We start from the raw sequence: 18,738 nt of genomic DNA on the forward strand, positions 1-18,738 counted from the left end.
AAAGGCTCATCTTTTCACCTTCCAAGAGTCTTTCGAAGGAACAGAGTTAGATGTAGGCTTAGAGAGTCTAGAGAGTTGTGATTCTTTCGGGCGTGTGAGAGGGTGGAGGGATATGTCGGAAAAAGAGGTTGAGAGTGTGGAGGAGTTCTTGCATCTTGAGAGGTCGCTATTAGCAAGCGAGGGAGCAACTGATGATGGGGTTTCAGATGGATCAGACAGCAGTAGCACTTGCAGTCAAGGTAGTCTGGTTGGATCGTCAAGCTCTAGCAGTGCAGGAAGCCGACGGGTACTCTGGGATAGTATGGAGACTGAAACTTTGCAAGCATTGACTGAACTTGGTTTTGGAAGCAGTGTATCCTTACAAGGAGACAGGTACCCACTATTCAAAGTCGCCAAGTCCTCAGGGACTTCTAGTAGCTCTATTATCTGTGCCAAATCAATATGTAGCTCTGACAGTTGTCCCCATTCCAGTACTACCACTCTTGCCATTCCTTGTGAATCCTTGGAAGTACTGACCTCAAAGCCATCAGCCAGTCTTGAGGATCATAAGGGCAGTGCCAAGAGTATCCTATGTGAATGTTGTTACAGGAGAGCTTCAGATGACATGAAATCTGAAGGTCCTCAGCATGATCAGCAGCTGCTACCTTCATGTAATAAAAAGACAATCCCCAAGGTCATACTGACCACCCCAGGTCTTTCAGAGTGTCTTTTGCTTGAGGATTTCAATGATGTTATTCCATGTGAATGCTACGTGTCACCTAGTGGTCACCTGCATACTATTTCTGCTTCCAGTCAAACCGTTGGTGCTGGCATCAAGCCAGACACTGCAAACATTGATCATCAGTTCTCTGCAAATGATGCTGTCCCTGATCCCCAAAGTAACAATTCCTATAAGGTGTTCAAGAGCTCCAAGGTTCTTCTTGGGACAGATGACGCTGATAGATTGCTGTGTACTAGAGGTTCTACCTTCCAGCTGGACTGGAATTCATCCAATGTAGAAATTCAGCAGATCTCTCAGTCAAGCCTCCCAGTGTCCAAAGGTCCAAGTCTCCAAGAAACATGTAGGTGGACTGTTCTTGGTTCTTGTTCTTGGTTCTACAGTTGTTGATTCAGTTTTCATCTTGGCTTTTACAGTTCTAGTTGGGAGTTTTGAAGTATAACTCAATTTTCCTTGTGATTTAATATTGCATTGATTTTTTAGTGTTCACAGCATTGTGCTGTAGTTCTTGTCATGATTAAAACTCTCTGAAAACCTGGGGAGTGTATCATAAAACAAATAGTGATAAATTTGCTCTGAGCCAATCAGATGCAATGATTTCTGTAGCTTATAACATTAGTTAAAATTACTATCTGTTTTGTGAAATACTTACCAGGACTTTTTTTTTTTGCCTTTACAGTTCAAGTTGACCTGTTTGAATTTCACTACATTTCATAGTTCTTTGACTTTATCGGTATTGTTGCTTAACATGTACATGTAATATTACAATGCTCTTTAAAACAAGGTTCTAGCCATTACAAAGAATAGCTCAATGGTCAACCATCATTAATGAGGAAAAAAAGAAGAAAGAAGCCTAATTAAGTAAATCTAGGTTATAAGTCTTATACCCCTTTCATAAACCCCATTAAAATGAATTAGGCGGCTAATAGCAGCATAATTTGGTCGTAAAATTGGAGGAGGACAAGAGTTATCCGCATTACTCTGATGCTGCTATTATCCGCATAATAGCAGCATTGGGACAAGATTTTGAGTTTATGAACGCATTTCCAAATTATGCGGATAATTGCCATGGTGCGGTCACAAGGTCACCCTTTTCCAACACAACCGCATCGGAGGGGGCATGTCCAGTTGTCATGGCGATTATCCCCCTTTTTCAGGACGGGTGCTCGTAAAAATAATGCGGCTTATTTTCGGAGTTTATGAACGCAATTTTTATTGAATTATCCGCATTACTCTTAGGCGGCTAATTGGAGGATAGGTTTATGAAAAGGGTATTATATCCCACTCCTCCCTTGGAGATAAATTAGTCAAAAGAAATGCAATCCCTAAATCCATGTTCTCCTTGCCAGTTGACTATTGAGCTCTTTATGTGCATGCATACATGTATCATGTGTTGGGGATTGATTGATTTTCAGTTTTTAAAAAATCCATTTTGAATTTGTTCTACTCGTATAGAGTTTTATCAGCATGCAATATGGAAACTATTCTACATTTATCATTAATCTTTTTAGTATTTATTTCTATTTTCATTTTCTTTGTGCTTTTTTAAAATCTCTTTTTCTTTTCTTTTCTTCCAGGGGAGTGGGATTTATTCATGGGGTAATTCATTGGGAGGGGGGTTTGTTTAGAGTTTCATTTCCATGAAAACTCATGTTGTCATTGTTTTTCATTTCTCATGGAGATGTTTTATTATCTATTTTGTTAAAAAATATTGTACTTATTCAAAAGATCACATATTTCATTTGCATGCTGGCTATCCTTATTCTCTTTTGCTTTGATTTACTTTGTTCTGTTGTTATTTTCTCTCTTTGCACAATGAAAGTTCTCATTTCATTTATATACAGGTGTTTATCTGATTTCATATTCATTGAACCCACTTGTGCATGTTCATACTTAAATTGATGATTTTTTTTGTACATACAGCTGAGGTATGAATATCTGTGCATTGGGTAGTGTATAAACTAAAATCTGAAGAGCCGGGTTGCATTATACCTTAGCAAAATAACGACATATCTTTCTTCTTTTTAAATTCTGTTAACAAGATATCTCTCTTGATATTATCCTCTCTCTTACCTTCCTGTGCCATCGGACACAAAAATCAGAAGCTTTCTTAGCGTTGAACTTTCACATTAGGATCTTATCCTCTTAATCTGATTTAGTTGCAGAAAACCCTGTTTGTTGCTTTGCCGTTCTTAAGCAGCTGCAGGGGGGGAGGGTGCGTGGTAAAGTAATTGGCCCCGCATTGAAAGCAATGATGATAAAGAGCTTATCCCACTTCCATCATATTTCTCTCTGATTGATTTGCAAAGTATCTTGAAGAGATTGAGGCTCGGACTTGATTATGGAGGTTAGCGGCAGGAATGTGGAGGTAAATGGAAGGCATTGACTCAGGAATGCCAACCAAAGAAGAGGTAGAGAGAATTTGAGAGAGGGGGATGTAAGCCAGGGTAGGATGGGTGAATATTATATCCGGTGGATATGTGGATGGTGAGATTAGGACATGAAACGATGTATAGAGCAGCATAGGAAATGCATGACAGCGATGGGCGATTTTGCCTCCATCACAGCCCTAAATCGCCCCTAAAATTCCGCAATTGTAGTGCTTTAGGGCGACCATATTTTCTACTTCTGCTACAACAATATTCAAGAATATGAATAAAATCAATATCCTACATAGGGCAGAGGATTTTGATGTTCCTGAAGGTGGTTGTTAATGGCTTTGTGTTTTGGGGTCTTCCGTTGGTCTATCTTGTAATCCTCCCACGATCTTATTGCCCATCAATTTCCAAATATCTGAATGAATCTCATATTTAATAATCTTCAAAACAAGCTCAAGCTAGACTGTGTAGGTTATGTATGTGATTAGAGGTCAGCTGTATTTGTGGATGATATGAGCTTAGGTGAGTGGATTTACCCTGAAGGTTTAGGCTAGGGATTATTAAGAGGGCAGGAACGATTCGAAAAACACTGATGAATCCACCTAGCTTCATTGACATTTACAATGTATGAAGAATTATTAAATAGATGGATGTAAGCTTTTAGACAACACTATTTTGTAGGTCTGTAGAGGTCATCTCAGAGAGCAGAAATATTGAATGTATATGCATGCTTATGTAGATAATGATCCTGATTTTGATTGTAATCATAAAATGAATTTTGGATGATGTTCCCAAAAGATAAAGGATTATAAATGAATATTTTCCATGCCCATGTGATAGTGTGCCATTGTGCATGGATTGTGAGTGTATGCTGTATGCCAAAATTGCGCCTGATAAACACAGAACCTGTTCATCCTTTCACGGTGATTGCAAAAAAAGAACAAATTGACTTGTTATGTCACAAATAAGTGTGATACATGTTACACAAATCTGATGTGGAAAGGTTCATCCATGCATGTGGACAGAAAGTCACAGATTTAAAAAAATTATCAGTGAATCATGATTTTCAAGTAATGATGGATTATATAAATAATAATTGGAATACCGATATTTGATTTATATTTTTTTCTTGCCTGCATAGCAAAAGCAAACATCGTCAACATCATATCTGAAGCAAGGTTAAGTTTTTTAACTGCCATCGTAACATTGGAAATTTGACTTATTTCATGAAACTTGAGATAAGGGAATTCATGTATTGTTAAATATATAGAGTAATGTAATTTCAAGTCTCTAGGCAAAGTTCAAAGGTCATTTTGGGGTCAGTGAACTGATATCAATGTGGAACATCTTAAAGGACAAGCCCACCCCAACAACAAAATTACTTGAATAAAAAGAGAAAAATCCAACAAGCATAACTCTGAAAATTTCATCAAAATCAGATGTAAAATAAGAAAGTTATGACATTTTAAAGTTTCACTTAATTTCAAAAAACAGTTATATGCACATCCTGGTCGGTATGCAAATGAGGAGACTGATGACCTCATCCACTCACTATTTCTTTTGTATTTTATTTAATGAAAAATTAAATATTCTAATTTTCTCATCGTTAATTGAAACAACGATAATTCCTCCCTGAACATATGGCATTAGCAAATGTTAAATACTATATGGTTCAGTCAAGTTGGTCCATATTGTCAAATTTGTAAAAGAAATAAATATTGCAAAATTCAAACGATACAAAACAAAAGAAACAGTAAGGGACATCATCAACTGTCTCATTTGCATGTCACTGACTTGTGCATATCACTGTTTTTGAAAAATAAGCGAAATTTTAAAATGTCATTTACTTATTTTACACCCAATTTTGATAAATTTTCAGTGTTATGCTATTTCTTTTTTCTCTATTTATTCAAATCAACATTTTCCTGTGGTGGACTTGACCTTTAACTTGGATAAGAATTCACATTTTGATTATTAATCAAACTTAATGAAACTTGTATGAGATGAGATGGTATTTTGATATAAATTATGTGAAAGGAATAACAAGTTTTTAAATCAAGGTGAAACGTCATTTAGATCATTGAATTTAGGATTCTTCATCATCACATTTTTTCTCTCTTTAAAAACTATTCATGGTAGTTGTCAAAATTAAGATGCTGCTATTTTGAATAGTGCAATGATACATGTAGGCCAGACTACAAGAGGCATTCCACTTGTTCATGAAATGCACGCAAATATTGGCTCTTGCTGTAAATAGATATTTCAATGTATCACACTCATAGCCATTCAATATTATCTAAACAGTGACTTATATTGACAAAGAGATGCTTGCTGGTGAAATGATCAATATATTTTAGTGAACAGAAGATACATGTATATCTATGTATGTATGTTTGTATAGCTGTATGATGTTACCTACCTCCGGTTAATTATCAGTTGGTCCAATTCTCTTGCTTGCCAAGTGCAAGTCAAAATCAAGAAAAGGAAGAGAATTTTGAATTCATTTCCCCTTTCGGGAAAGTAAATATAGTCAAGCTATCAAGATAATAAATGAAAAAAATCAAAGTCAATTGATACATGTATAATGTGAAAGTCCATCATTCAAGTTTAACTTCAACAGTGGTCAGATATACAATGTTCCAAAATTCAATTGAAATTATCAATTTTTGAAATACTAGTATGATGATTTTGGCATGGTGGATAAGTTTTAGGGCAATCAAGATATACATGTATGTGTGATCTGGACAAGTAAGTTTGAATTATAGAGGGGGGGGGGGGTAAATCACTTCTATTTTATAATCCTATCAATTAATTGTTATAACATCTTTACCTTTCAGTGTGTAAAGTGCTTTGTTCATTTTCTGGTTCTGGGACCTGTGATACAAACCATAGATATTGATTATACGATGGATATATGTGATTGATTATAATATAGATACGTGCGATTGATTATATGATAGATATGTGCGAATTTTTAAAAGTAGTTCAGAATTTTAGGGTTAATGTGATCCCGTATAGGATCAAGTGCATGTTTTTTTGTGGTGTACAACAACTAGAAATTGTGTCAATACTGTCCTTTACCATGTTCATACAAAAAAAAACTGTCTATCAGCTTGTAAAATCACGGTTTCAAAAATCCAATGTATCCCATCAGAGAAGTAAATTAAGCTCTGATGATGGATTTGTGCGATTGATTATACAATGGATATGTGCTATTGATTATGCGATGAATATGTGCTATTGATTACATGATGTATATGTGCGATTGATTATACAATGGATATGTGCGATTGATTATAAGATGGATATGTGCGATTGATTATACGATGGATATGTGCGATACTAATCACTACAATCTATTATGGAAATCTGCCTTATGATCAATGGCTTAGTTTGTTTTGGGATCTGTAATTCTAGGCTATTCTCTTGAGGCCTGCACAACACAAATCTTTATAAGAATGCAAAGAAAATCATAAGAGAAAAAAAAATCTACTCAACCATGGTTGTGTAAAGCCGATGGGTATGAAAATGTAATTGAAAAATAAATTATGTATGAAAGATTGATGATAGCTGAGTTCATTGCCCTGGACCAGACTAAGAGGAGCTTTTATAATCATGAATGTGATCAAAAGAGATGAGGGGCAGGAAACTTGAGTAATGCTATTCTCAGTCATCCCAAGCTTTAAGGAGGTGATACATGAAACCAATTTACAATGCATTGAAAATATCATCGGTAAGATGACAATTTTAGTTCTTAACCAATTTACACTTTCTTTTGCAAGAATTACGCTGTAAAATAAAGCTTAGTGATTGATCATAGATTGATATGAATGATTGATCACAGATAGATTTTAATTATATTTTCTGTATTGATGTAAATAGAAAAAGATAGTAAATAAACATTACGCAATTGATTTTGAAAATCATTGCTATGATTAATAATTGAGGTTTAGAATGAAAGCGTTATTTAGTCAGATGAAAAAAGGTTAACTGGGAAGTGGTTTCAATTGGAGCTATTTCTTAATAGTCATAAGGACGAGTCATTTGTTGTTCAAGATAATTTTCTTTGATGGGTGTTTTAGCAAGACATTGATTTCTAACTGATTAAGCTCGTTATATCCAATAGTATCCCTTACTATGCAGTGCTTAGAAATGGTATAAAACTATATACCGGGTATTTTTCTTCAAGAAAATAGAGTTACCTACAGTGTATCCCTTTTATTTTTTTTACGTGATTGCAACTAAAATCTTAGAATATTACTTGGCTTCCAATAAACCTGTCCATTTTTATTATTCTTTGCTTTATATCAGAAAAGACTTTTTACTTGATTCTGGTGATACATGTGACCATTCAGAGTGCGAAATATCTAGTGTAGAGTTCATACTTATGTCAAGATGTGGTGGACATCTGTATGATCACGAGCTGGAAAAAAAAAAACACCAATCAACTTTAATAACTCTGCCCTTTTAGAAGTAGCATGAGATTCTAATGCATTTAGAGTGTGAGGTATCAACTACTGCACTTCATCCAACCTCTCTCATTCTCTCTCCCACTCACTTTCTCCCTTTCTCTCATTTCACATCTGCCCCATTGTTTTTCAGTTCTGTCCTGCATTTGGTTTTATATTTATAGATTTATTGTTCAGTTCATTGTATATGCCTCTCTTGTATCATTTTCCTGTCGCTTTCTAGCAATTTCTTTTCTAATGCTACACAAGTTTTTTTAATCTTTAATTTTGATGTTATATCCACCCCTCCTCTCTTTATTCCTCTCCCTTTGTCTTTTTTCTCTTGTTCTCTCTTTCCATTTCCTTCTCCCTTTCCCCCTTCTTTTCCCTCTACCCCTACTCTCTCTCTCTCTCTCTGTTGCTCTATAAATCTCTCTTTATCGCCTCTTATTTTCTTTTTTCTACCACTCTCTCTCTCCTAGTATTTCCCATCAAGTCAGACTGTTCCAGAAAGGATCAAAATTGATGTGTCCTTTTCGTTTATGTCCCATTACCATTTCCCGTCTATCCGTCTAAAGTACACTCTGCACTTCAAACGTTCTGCTTGCTTTATCTTCCAATTTATTGACATTTTCGCTTGTGCCACATCTTCATTTTATTTTTCATATGTAGACTCAATGCATTTCTTTTCCCTTTTCCAAGAATTCTGAAGGTTTTAATATTTCTGATTGATTTGTAATTTATCAGTTGGCTTTGAGTTATCTATCATCGTTCTATTCTTCTTGGAATTTTAAAATGTTTCCATATTTTTATGATATATTGAGATGCAGTCAATGAACACTGTTTTAATATAACCATGGCATGTATGTGAACAAAATTCTTATCATTGAATAAATTTTCAAAAAAGATTGAGGCAGATATTACTACTTGCTTGATAGAACTCTACTTTCATTGTGATTGCTTAAAATATTTTAGGAATAGTTTGTTGTCATTATAATTTGCAGTTTAATATTTGTGTTTGCATCATTCTATAATGTTATTGGAAGAAACTATCATTGGTTTTGTCAATGATACCCATTTTTAAGCAAGTAAGTTATTACAAAACTTCCATTACCTTAATGTTTTGATAATTTTTTTTAAAAAAGAATTATTGTCACTTGACAGTAATTAATGCTGTACTTTTTTAAGAGAGCAAAGCATGCAAGCCAACTTTGTTTTCTAGGGACATTGATATCTTATGTTGATAAATCCATTTGTGTACAAAGGCAAGACTTCAAAAAATCTATAAACCCCCTGTCATTCTCCTTCTGATATACATGAAATGCTTTCAAATGTTGAACCCAGCACATTTTTATACAATCAAATGATAATATTCTTACCTTCCTCACAGATATCAACTAATTATAAATCAATAAAATCCTATCTTTGGGAATACCTTACAAGCATGAATATATAAAGCTAATTATGGTTTCCTGCGTCATCTTTTTAGTTGACCCTCATCTCATTATGTTACTTATATTATATACTCCCGTCTCAAGAGTATTTGGTACACGTAGACTTGGCATCACAACAAATTAATATATATATATATATATGTATATATATATAAAATTTTAAGAAAGTGCGTATCTATGAGAACAATAATAATATAGTATCGCGAGCAATTTGTGAGAGTACATTGACCGATGTCTGAATGGTTATCTTTATTGGTCATATCACTTCCAATTTTCCTTAGCGAGGTGGATGTATGTGGCATTGTTCTCTTCTCATGATATTTCTGGTTCATATTACTACTTTGATTTCTTTATGAAGCTTAAGAGATATAGCTAGGCTCGGGTCTGCCAAGATTTGAGAAATACTATTACTCCTCTATCTCTTGCTTCTGATTTGGGTCATTTGATTGTTGTGTTATTACAACTTGAACCCAAAACTACTATTATATCCTATTTGTATTGAGAAGAAATATTCATGTTAAAACTTCTACAATTCAATTGACTTGTGTGTTAACAACATCAATGATCATACACTAATTTCTTCACCAATTTAGTTCACCTAATTGATTTCACCTAATTTTACTTTGTTCCACGACTTCTTTAACTACGTTTCTGCATTTTACTTTTATGTTATAATTATTGAAGAAAAAAAACCACTAATAAGCAAGATTTTAGATAGTACTAGTAGTATAGTGAAGGAGTTGGTCTCTATAAGTGTTATGTTGTACCTGTATGAGATCAGTGATAGGTGAAGAAGAAAACATTTCTTAAAAAGCGTAAAAGAGATGAAATTGCAGGGTATTCTTTTTTATAAGAATTCCTTGTTACTTGTTTAATAATTTTTAGAGAGTAGTTTTGGGGTTAATGTGATCTGTATAGGATCAAGTTCATGTTTTTTGTGGTGTACAACAACTAGAAATTGTGTGCAATACTGTCCTTTATCATGTTCATACAAAAAAAACATCTTGTCTATCAGCTTGTAAAATCATGGTTTCAAAAATCCAATGTATCCCATCAGAGAAGTAAATTAAGTTCTGATGATGGAAATTCTGTTCTGATGATGGAAATTATCAGTGGTTTGTGATATATCCCTGAAATCTATTATTGCCTCTCAGAAAACTATGCTATAAATGCATGGTTGGTATGGTTACAGTACAAACAATTCCATTTTGCCAATTCTTATTTCTTGTTTGGTTTTGACTCAGTTGCAGTGAGCAACAGTTAACTGTTAAGAATATTATGAAATCAACATGTTTATCATGGTTCATATTATGTTTTGACGTACATGCAATCTGAACGAGTACACTTAGGTACTTCAAGAAAGATGTACGCTATAACAATTAACAGGAATAGGCATATTTTGGCATGTGTTATAATATACAGTAGTTTGAAAAAAAAGACCCTTTAGAGACGATATGCCTAATGTTTGTTTAATTTTATTTTGCTAATTACAGGGCCACTGGCAGGATATCTGGTATATCATGTATTCATATAAAAACATGAGATGGCTATTTTGGTTACGATTCATTTTGCGATCATGACCACAACTAATATTTCTCTATAGATAACTGTGTGACAACAAAAAATACAGTCATTTGATTTACGTCATTCTGACCACACATTTGTATCATGTTTTTCTTTGCGGCAGTTTCAATTTGAGACCCACTCACGGGCCATCATCAGTTACCCTTTTTAATAATAATATTCTACAGAAAAGTAAAAAGTGAAAGGTTTTCATTCCTTTAAAAGGTTGGAAATCTTTCATAGACATTTAATGAACTTTTGATAGTCTAGTATAATGAAATTTGAGACTCATCACAGACCATCATTAGTGTCCCATTTTAAAAATACTTCTACTATACAGAAAAGTAAAAGTGAAGAGTTTTCATTTCTTAAAAGGTTGGATATCTTTCATATGCATTTTAATGAACTTATGATAGTTTTGTCTACTGACTGACTGGGGTTTGTTTGATGTCTGCAGATGATGTGTATGTACTCCTGAGAGAGATCATGCAAGAAGCAAGGAACTTAACTCAGGCTGAAAGGTAAGATTACCAATTATAATCATATTTCCAAGAAACTCTTAAAAAGACAGATGATGTCTGAAAGTGTAAGTATTATGAACTCATGGGTCACCTGAGCTTTTTCAGAACACTCATCATTTTGATTTGATTGATCTGATTTGATTTGATTTAATGTTTCATATTCCACAAAATGTTCTTTTGAATTCGTTCTTTTGAACATATTAACAAAAATTACGACAAGCATAACATTTACTGTCTGACAAAGACATTCATCAAACAGCTTTCCTTTTTTATCTACTCTGAGAGGGAATACCAAGGGTGCACTTCAATTAAATTTTCACAGGGTCATGTAAAGGTAATGTGGATCTAAATTAGTTTTTTCACTTCCAGTCTTCAAGTTAACAAGGGCCATTGACCTAAAGACCATGGTATGCAATAATGAATAAACTCATTCTTAATAAGGGAAACACCTGATGAGACTCAACCTTAAGCAAAGTGAAGCAGCAGAATTGGATTTCATCAATAATTTGATAACCAGCCCGAGGCTGAAGAAATGTCTAACCATCATTTATCTTGAGTGCTCATCTCTTCCCTTTTTAAATAGATCTTTTTAATTATATATTTTTAGCCAGATTTGAAATTGTCAATTAAAAAATTGATGTTTAGGCAACCTTACAGATTAAAAGTAATGATTGTATGAGGCAAATGTCTCAATTATGACAACTTCACTGAAAATGTCCTTGCTTTTCTTTTTCCTTTCTGCAACTCTAGGTGTTCCCTGTTTCTTGTGGAAAATGATGAGCTTGTAGCCAAAGTATTTGATGGCCAGCTGGTAAGGAAGGCTTGTTTCTTTTTTTTTATTTGGCTATTATTTTATGTGTAGGAAATTACATAGAGTAGTTCTCTCATCCAAGCATCATTTCAAACTTCTTATTTCATTCTTTATATATGTTGTTGATTAATTGCTCTATTTTTTAATTGATTTTGACTTATTATGAGCAATTTCAACTTTGAAATTTTACATTGCTAATTTGATATGATCTGTTAAATAGTAATTTATACTAAAGTGATTGTAGAGACTCATTATTTGCCAACAATTATCAAAATTTAAAGGTTCCTCTTCCCTGAGATCAAGTTGATTTTAATTGATAATTTAAGATTAAAAAAAACAAAGTAAAAAATAAATGTATGCGAGTAGAAGATAGAAGACTAATTAAGTTACAGACATTTTTACTTTTGTGAGATACAGGGGCCGCGGAACGGTTTTCAAAGTTGGGGGGGGGCTGACCATGCAAAAAATCACAATCATATGGTCATTTTTATCTTTTTGTACACGGTTTGGAAAAAAGTGGGGGGCTAAAGCCCTCACCCCCTCCCCCCACTTCCATAGCCCCTGAGACAGTGTTATAATAATGGCTTTATTTTTACAATATTGACAGCCAAAAGTTTTTGAGCCTTATTAAACTGATATAATTACTCCACTCTGTCTTCCTTTTTTTTTCCAGTTTTTATATTTCACTGTTTTGTTGGTTTGATAGTACTCTCTTTGTACAAATTAACTTCATCTCATGGTTGAGTAGTCAAAACACTAGAGCAATCATTGATGATATTCTTGTTAAATCTGGTTTTAGATACAATCTAACAAGTCACATGAGGTATGTATCTATAGGACCTAATATGTTAGCCTGACTGCCTTCTACCTGCATTTTGGGTTGGACTTTCTGTATTTCTTTCTAGTACTGAAAAGAAAGTTGTGATCTGGGTCTTGTCTAACAAGAGATGTGATAGGTCCAATAAACCTCAAATATGGAGAGCCTTCAGTGTTATGATCATTTATACATGTATGTATTTGCGTATGGCTATGCACTATTAAGAAAATAATGATAAAAGCTCACAGGTTGGTAAAAACAACAATGTTTGCATAATTGTCATTAAATAATTGATAATTTAGCTGACACAATGATGATACTGATAATGATCATGGATGATAGTGGTGATGAGAATGATGATGAAAATTATGATCATAATATTGTTAATTTATATAATGCAGTATCTTTAGGCCTATGTTTTATCCTCTTCTGTGCTTCACAACTCATTCGGTGGAGCGAGTAATTGCTGTAATGGCAAAGTTACCATAGTTTTAACTCTTTATGAACCAAGCCCCTGCTATAGCGGCATTGCCAAAATGCATTGTATCTAGATAATGACATGACTGGCTTTCCATAGTTGAGACCAATTGGATCAATCACAATTGTTTGTGAGAAGAAACCCTGGTCATATTGGGGAATGATGGAGAGTGAATGTGTTGTTTCTTTTTTTTTTAATTTCCAGTATAAAGCATGTTGGTGATGCTTTTAAGAGTTTAACATTACTATTAGGGAAACAGATACTTTCATTTAAACAAACTGACACGTTTCAGTAACAGCTGCAATCAAACACGACTCTTAAATTCAACCAAAGTTGATTTTCAACCAATGAAAAGCATGTATTTTGGACTTGTTTTTTTTTTAAGTTTGATTTAAACACAGCTTCTACTCTGCACCATGTTTTAGGAGAACACCTGGCAACAACACCACTATATTCATTCAATAAGAATATCTTCTCTTTGAAGAGAGCCAATGTTCAGGCATGAAATCACTCTTAGAATTTTTATAAAGTTTACCAATTAACTAAAAGTTTAGATTTTCTAAAAGTTGATGATTTGGGGTAGCAGGACCCTGGGAAACAAGGTTTCATGATTGATTATACAATTGATTTTACCCATTGATCGCGCATGACAATCAGTGTAATCAATGATGAAAATTAGCCCTACGATCAGTCAGCAAGCCTTGTGTCATTAGGCCCATGTCTTATATATTATATATACGTCTGCATTCTTTTCTGTTTTCAAGATTGGGAAAATTAGGAAGCTACTTGGTCAGCCAACTTGACTTCAGAAACTAATCCATGCCTTTATATCCTATCGATAGATTCTTGCAATTTTGATTTTTTTAAGTGAAATTCATAACCACATTTACTTCAACTACAAATATGGCAAATCTTATAAGGCTTACATCTCTCTCTCTCTAGAAAATCAGAACATATTATTCCATTCATTGCAATCCTTGGCTTTCTAATTCAATAACACAATTTACATTGATTTACACTATTCTTCATAGCATTGCCCATACCTGTATGTTGAATAGCAGCTAAACTTGAATTTTGATATTTTAAGGGCAATGCCACTTTCTATTGGGCACATTTCTAAATTTCAGCTCAAATAGGAAAAAAGAGATCAAAGAGCACATAAATATCCACAGAAAAAAAGAGGAGCAATCAAGGCCCTGGACATAGTGGCCTTGGGTTAGTTTAAAGGTCAAGTCCACCTCAGAAAAATGTTGATTCGTATCAATAGAGAAAAATCAGACACACATAGTGCTGAAAATTTCATCAAAATTGGATGTAAAATAAGAAATCTTATATAGAAATCGCTTATTTCTCACAAAATAGTTATATGCACAATTTGGTCACATGCAAATGAGAGAATAGATGATGTCCCTCACTCACTATTTCTTTTGTTTTTTAATTGTTTGAATTATACAATATTTCAATTTTTACAGATTTGACAATAAGGACCAACTTGACTGGACTATAAAATGTCAAACAATGATAATTCTACATGTTTAGGGAGAAATAAAACATCATTCACAGGACAATGAGGAGAAAATTAGAATATTTCATATAATAGAATACATAAGAAATAGTGAGTGAGTGATGTCATCAGTTCCCTCATTTGCATACCGACTAGGATGTGCAGATAACTGTTTTGTGAACTTAAGCGAAACTTAAAGATGTCATAACTTTCTTATTTTACATCTAATTTTGATGAAATTTTCAGTGTTATGCTTGTTTGATTTTTCTCTTTTTATTCAATCAATTTTTTGTTGGGGTGAACACGTCCTTTAAGCGTTGTAGCAGCCTCATTTTATACACTCTTCTTTCTCCGTTCTTGATCTTCCTCTTTGCTGCTAATATTCTGGTCCAAGAATACTTTCAGTTTGGGTGAACAACTTCTTTCTGTAATTTCGCTTGTTCTATGAAATAAGTTACCTGCTCATATTCACAATATAAAGGTCTTACTCACCCCACCCATAAAACCTTAAGTAGGGCCTATCTTCATTTCATTGGTACATGCCTCTCTTGGTTGGTTAAGGGAGATCTCCCTCTTTATTTATAGTATTGACAATCAATTTCGTCTTCTTTTTTTCGATATTGATTTAAATTTGAGTAAAGATTATTATAGTGCTCATTCATTTTTATTCACAGAAAATAATGTTTTTTTTAAACAGCCGTATTAACTGTCTATGTAATTTTTACAAGGTACTTAAGATTCTTATGCAAAGGTGAAGGATGACAAAAAAGTTCTTATTTTTCTCTCTCTCTTTTTATAAAGAAGTATTCTAAAACATATTGTACTCAAAGCATTTGAATGATATTTATCAAAAGGTACACTCTCTCATCTTCTTCTTCAGGATTGATCTACCTCCTTCAAGATTGAAGATTAACAGATCTTGTATGATATATAATATAGTATAGGGATATAATGAAGCTGTGGAGGTTTCTATAAATAGGGATAGGTTCTTGTTCACTCTACAGTGTGTATCAATAAAAAGTTTGCACTTTGAAAATGTCCTGGGAATTGAAAAAGATACAACATGGGGATAATTTTTTTCACAAACATTGTTGGGTATGGGTCTCATCTATCAAATGAAAGTAAACATTTTGACAAAATGTTGCACCTGAGTGAGCACTGTCCATTTATGTAAAGCTAGCGTAAATCGATCTGCGCAGGAATGCTCATTTTCACCCTTTGTCAAGGAAAGATGGCGAAATCAAAGTGACCGTGTGGTACATTTTTCATACATTTCTTTTGCATTTTTAGTGAAATGAAATAAAGCAGTTACATTTTGATATTTTATAACAACTTTGCCACCACAATTAACATTTTAACTCTAGTTAAGCAAAATCTTTACCCTTTTGATGCCATCTGGATCAATCATAAACCAGTCATAAACCTAGAATCTTTAGTTGAGATTTATAATATGTGATATTAACCTCAGAGTGATTGTTGCTGCAGTGTGAGTCACAGCCAGCATGCATTGCCTGTGGTCGCAGTCAAAGAAATCGTTTCCACACCTTCCATCCATATTTAAATTGGAAGAAAGATGCTGACTTTTGACCAGACTAAACTTATGTTTTTACAGAATATTTTTTTTGGGGGATGAATAATTTCTACCATGCAGTCGTGTGGGATCAATTTTTCTTTCCTATCTTTGAACAATATCATTGCAGTTATTTTTAGTTGGGATTGGAGGTCTGCAGATGATGTGATATAAGTGTGTAATTGAAATCTTTAGAATCTAGGGACCTATAAAAGTTTCAGCTTTACAATTCATTTTATTTTGTTCTGTACTGCTTGGATGCAAGTTTATTCAAGGTTGTTAGTAAGTGTGTTTGTGTTTTTGCACCGGCATGGAATGATTTTGGTGATTACAACTTGCTCTCATTGGGCTCATTTATTATGTTCGAGTGATCTTTGCAAGATATGAACTAATATTCACTGAAGAGCCAACAAAGATTTTGGGCATTATGGAATTATCTGTACGCACCACAATCTAACAATATGGAATAAGGAATAATGTTTTCTTTACATTTCCATAATTCAGTATGAAACTTTCTGAAGGTATATTTATATGAACATATTGTTTTGGAGTCTTTTTTATGATTTTAGAAGTGTTTTATTTCTTAAAATCATGTTCGTTTTTGTTTTCATTGACAGGAATCTGGTGAAGTGAGGATTCCTATCACACATGGCATTGCCGGTCATGTCGCTAGTACAGGTTAGAATCATAGTGTGAATGCTCCTACCCTTATTTAATGTATGAGAGCTTTCACATTTGATCTTATATCTGAAAGACTCATTTTAATGTTTTAAATTCAGTGTTTACTGTATTTTGGGTTTTTGATGTTTAGAATGTGTTTAGGCTGTCAAACAGCCACAAGCACCAATAGAAATTTTAATAGATGATACTGATCATGTTATCTATATACTCAACTGTAAAAGATTTTTTTATTACTTTTTATTCAAAGATCTTACACTTAAAGGGGAGGTTAACCCTGACAAGAAGTTGATTGTAAAAAATAGCAGAAAAATGAAAAAAATATTGCTGAAGGTTTGAGAAAATTCTATCAAAGAATAAAAAAGTTATGAGAATTTCATTTACGGTATATGATTTTTGACATTGTATGCGTGCAGCTTTACTACATGTCATATGGTAAAATAAAATCAATTATGATGTCAAAAAAAATCAAAACGTAAAATTCTAATAAATTTCTTAATCTTTAATGGATTTTCCTCTAACCTTCAATATTTTTTTCTGCTATTTTTACAACAAATTTTTCTTCAGGGTGAACTTCCCCCATTAAATTCTGACTTTGCTCTCATTTCAAGTGCTTATAGATGTCTGTGTGCCACAATTCCATTGGATATTTTGTTTAGGAGGGTCCAATATTAGATGATGTAATCTATGATAAATACTTGTGTTTGGTGATATGATGATAGTTTTGTATTATACTAGTTGTTGCCATTCTAAGAAGAGATAGAAAGAAGGAGAAACTAACCAAACTGTAAAATAAGATTGAATGTCTGTTTCATCCTTCACTGATTTAATATGCTGCCCTCATTGTTTTGCAGGTAACATCTTGAACATCAAGGATGCATATTCTCACCCTTTGTTCTATCGAGGAGTAGATGATAGTACAGGATTCAGGACCAGGAATATCCTGTGTTTCCCTATCAGAGATGGACCAAGTATGCTATAATGTATTTCATACTAAACCCTGTAGTTGTGAAACAAAATGTCCTGGATATCTCTGTATCAAACCTATGGACTTTCAATATTGATTTTGAAGTCTGTGAATTCACCAAGTTCAATTTATTGGATTTTTTTTTTACTTCTCTTTTCTGAGTGTTGTTTTATTCATTTCTTAATTCTATTACTGATTCTTCTCTTCTGTGAAAAGAATCATGTTTTTTATTGTTTTGATAATCTTTGGAAACAGAAATATGTTCAAGAAAATATTTCAAATTATAGATAATTTGAAGTATGAATAAAAAAATACTAGATAATTGATAATGTTGATGTATATCCTTATTTTTCAATCCATCTTTTCTCTGTTTAAGAATTTGCATTTTTATATATAGTCTAGGAGCCAGGGGGCTTTATTCAGAATTTTTGGTGGGGAAGGTTTGACAAGCTTATCCGGGGTAAAATTGTGCGCTGATTCCAAAAATGCCACTCTTATTGACCGTACTCACGCCATTTTGGTCATTTTGGCCAAATTTTGACCAAAAATGACCATTTTGACCACTCTTTGGAAAATGGTCCCTTAACAGACTGCTTTTGTAGCCACATGCAATTAAAAGGGTCTATCTTAAGTAAAAATGCACACAGATTTCAGCTAAAGTGCTTTCATTTGCCAAATCACAATAGCAGTGGTCATTTTGGCCATAATTTGGCAAAAAATGACAATTTTCATGATTTTTTGGCCGAAATGTGTTACAAATATTGATCAGAGCTACGACTGGATGTTTTTAGAAATCCACATTTATTTTCAAAATGTGCGCTGGATCATAAC

The 18,738-nt window shown here is 33.5% G+C and overlaps 1 protein-coding gene across 2 annotated transcripts in view; it reads left to right on the plus strand.

The window, feature by feature from the left end:
* Positions 1-18,738, plus strand: part of LOC121414334 (cGMP-dependent 3',5'-cyclic phosphodiesterase-like) — a 113,200-nt gene that overhangs the window by 74,112 nt on the left and 20,350 nt on the right. The window contains exons 10-14 of one of the 2 annotated variants that reach the window (XM_041607511.1): positions 11,019-11,082; positions 11,833-11,893; positions 12,693-12,716; positions 16,880-16,940; positions 17,795-17,911. In XM_041607511.1, the coding sequence (XP_041463445.1) occupies positions 11,019-11,082; positions 11,833-11,893; positions 12,693-12,716; positions 16,880-16,940; positions 17,795-17,911 (327 nt within the window). The remainder of the gene's footprint in view (positions 1-11,018; positions 11,083-11,832; positions 11,894-12,692; positions 12,717-16,879; positions 16,941-17,794; positions 17,912-18,738) is intronic. The other variant, XM_041607585.1, reaches the window with a different exon arrangement.

The sequence above is a fragment of the Lytechinus variegatus genome, chromosome 1 (assembly GCF_018143015.1).
Source record: "Lytechinus variegatus isolate NC3 chromosome 1, Lvar_3.0, whole genome shotgun sequence".
NCBI classification, from domain to species: Eukaryota; Metazoa; Echinodermata; class Echinoidea; order Temnopleuroida; family Toxopneustidae; genus Lytechinus; species Lytechinus variegatus.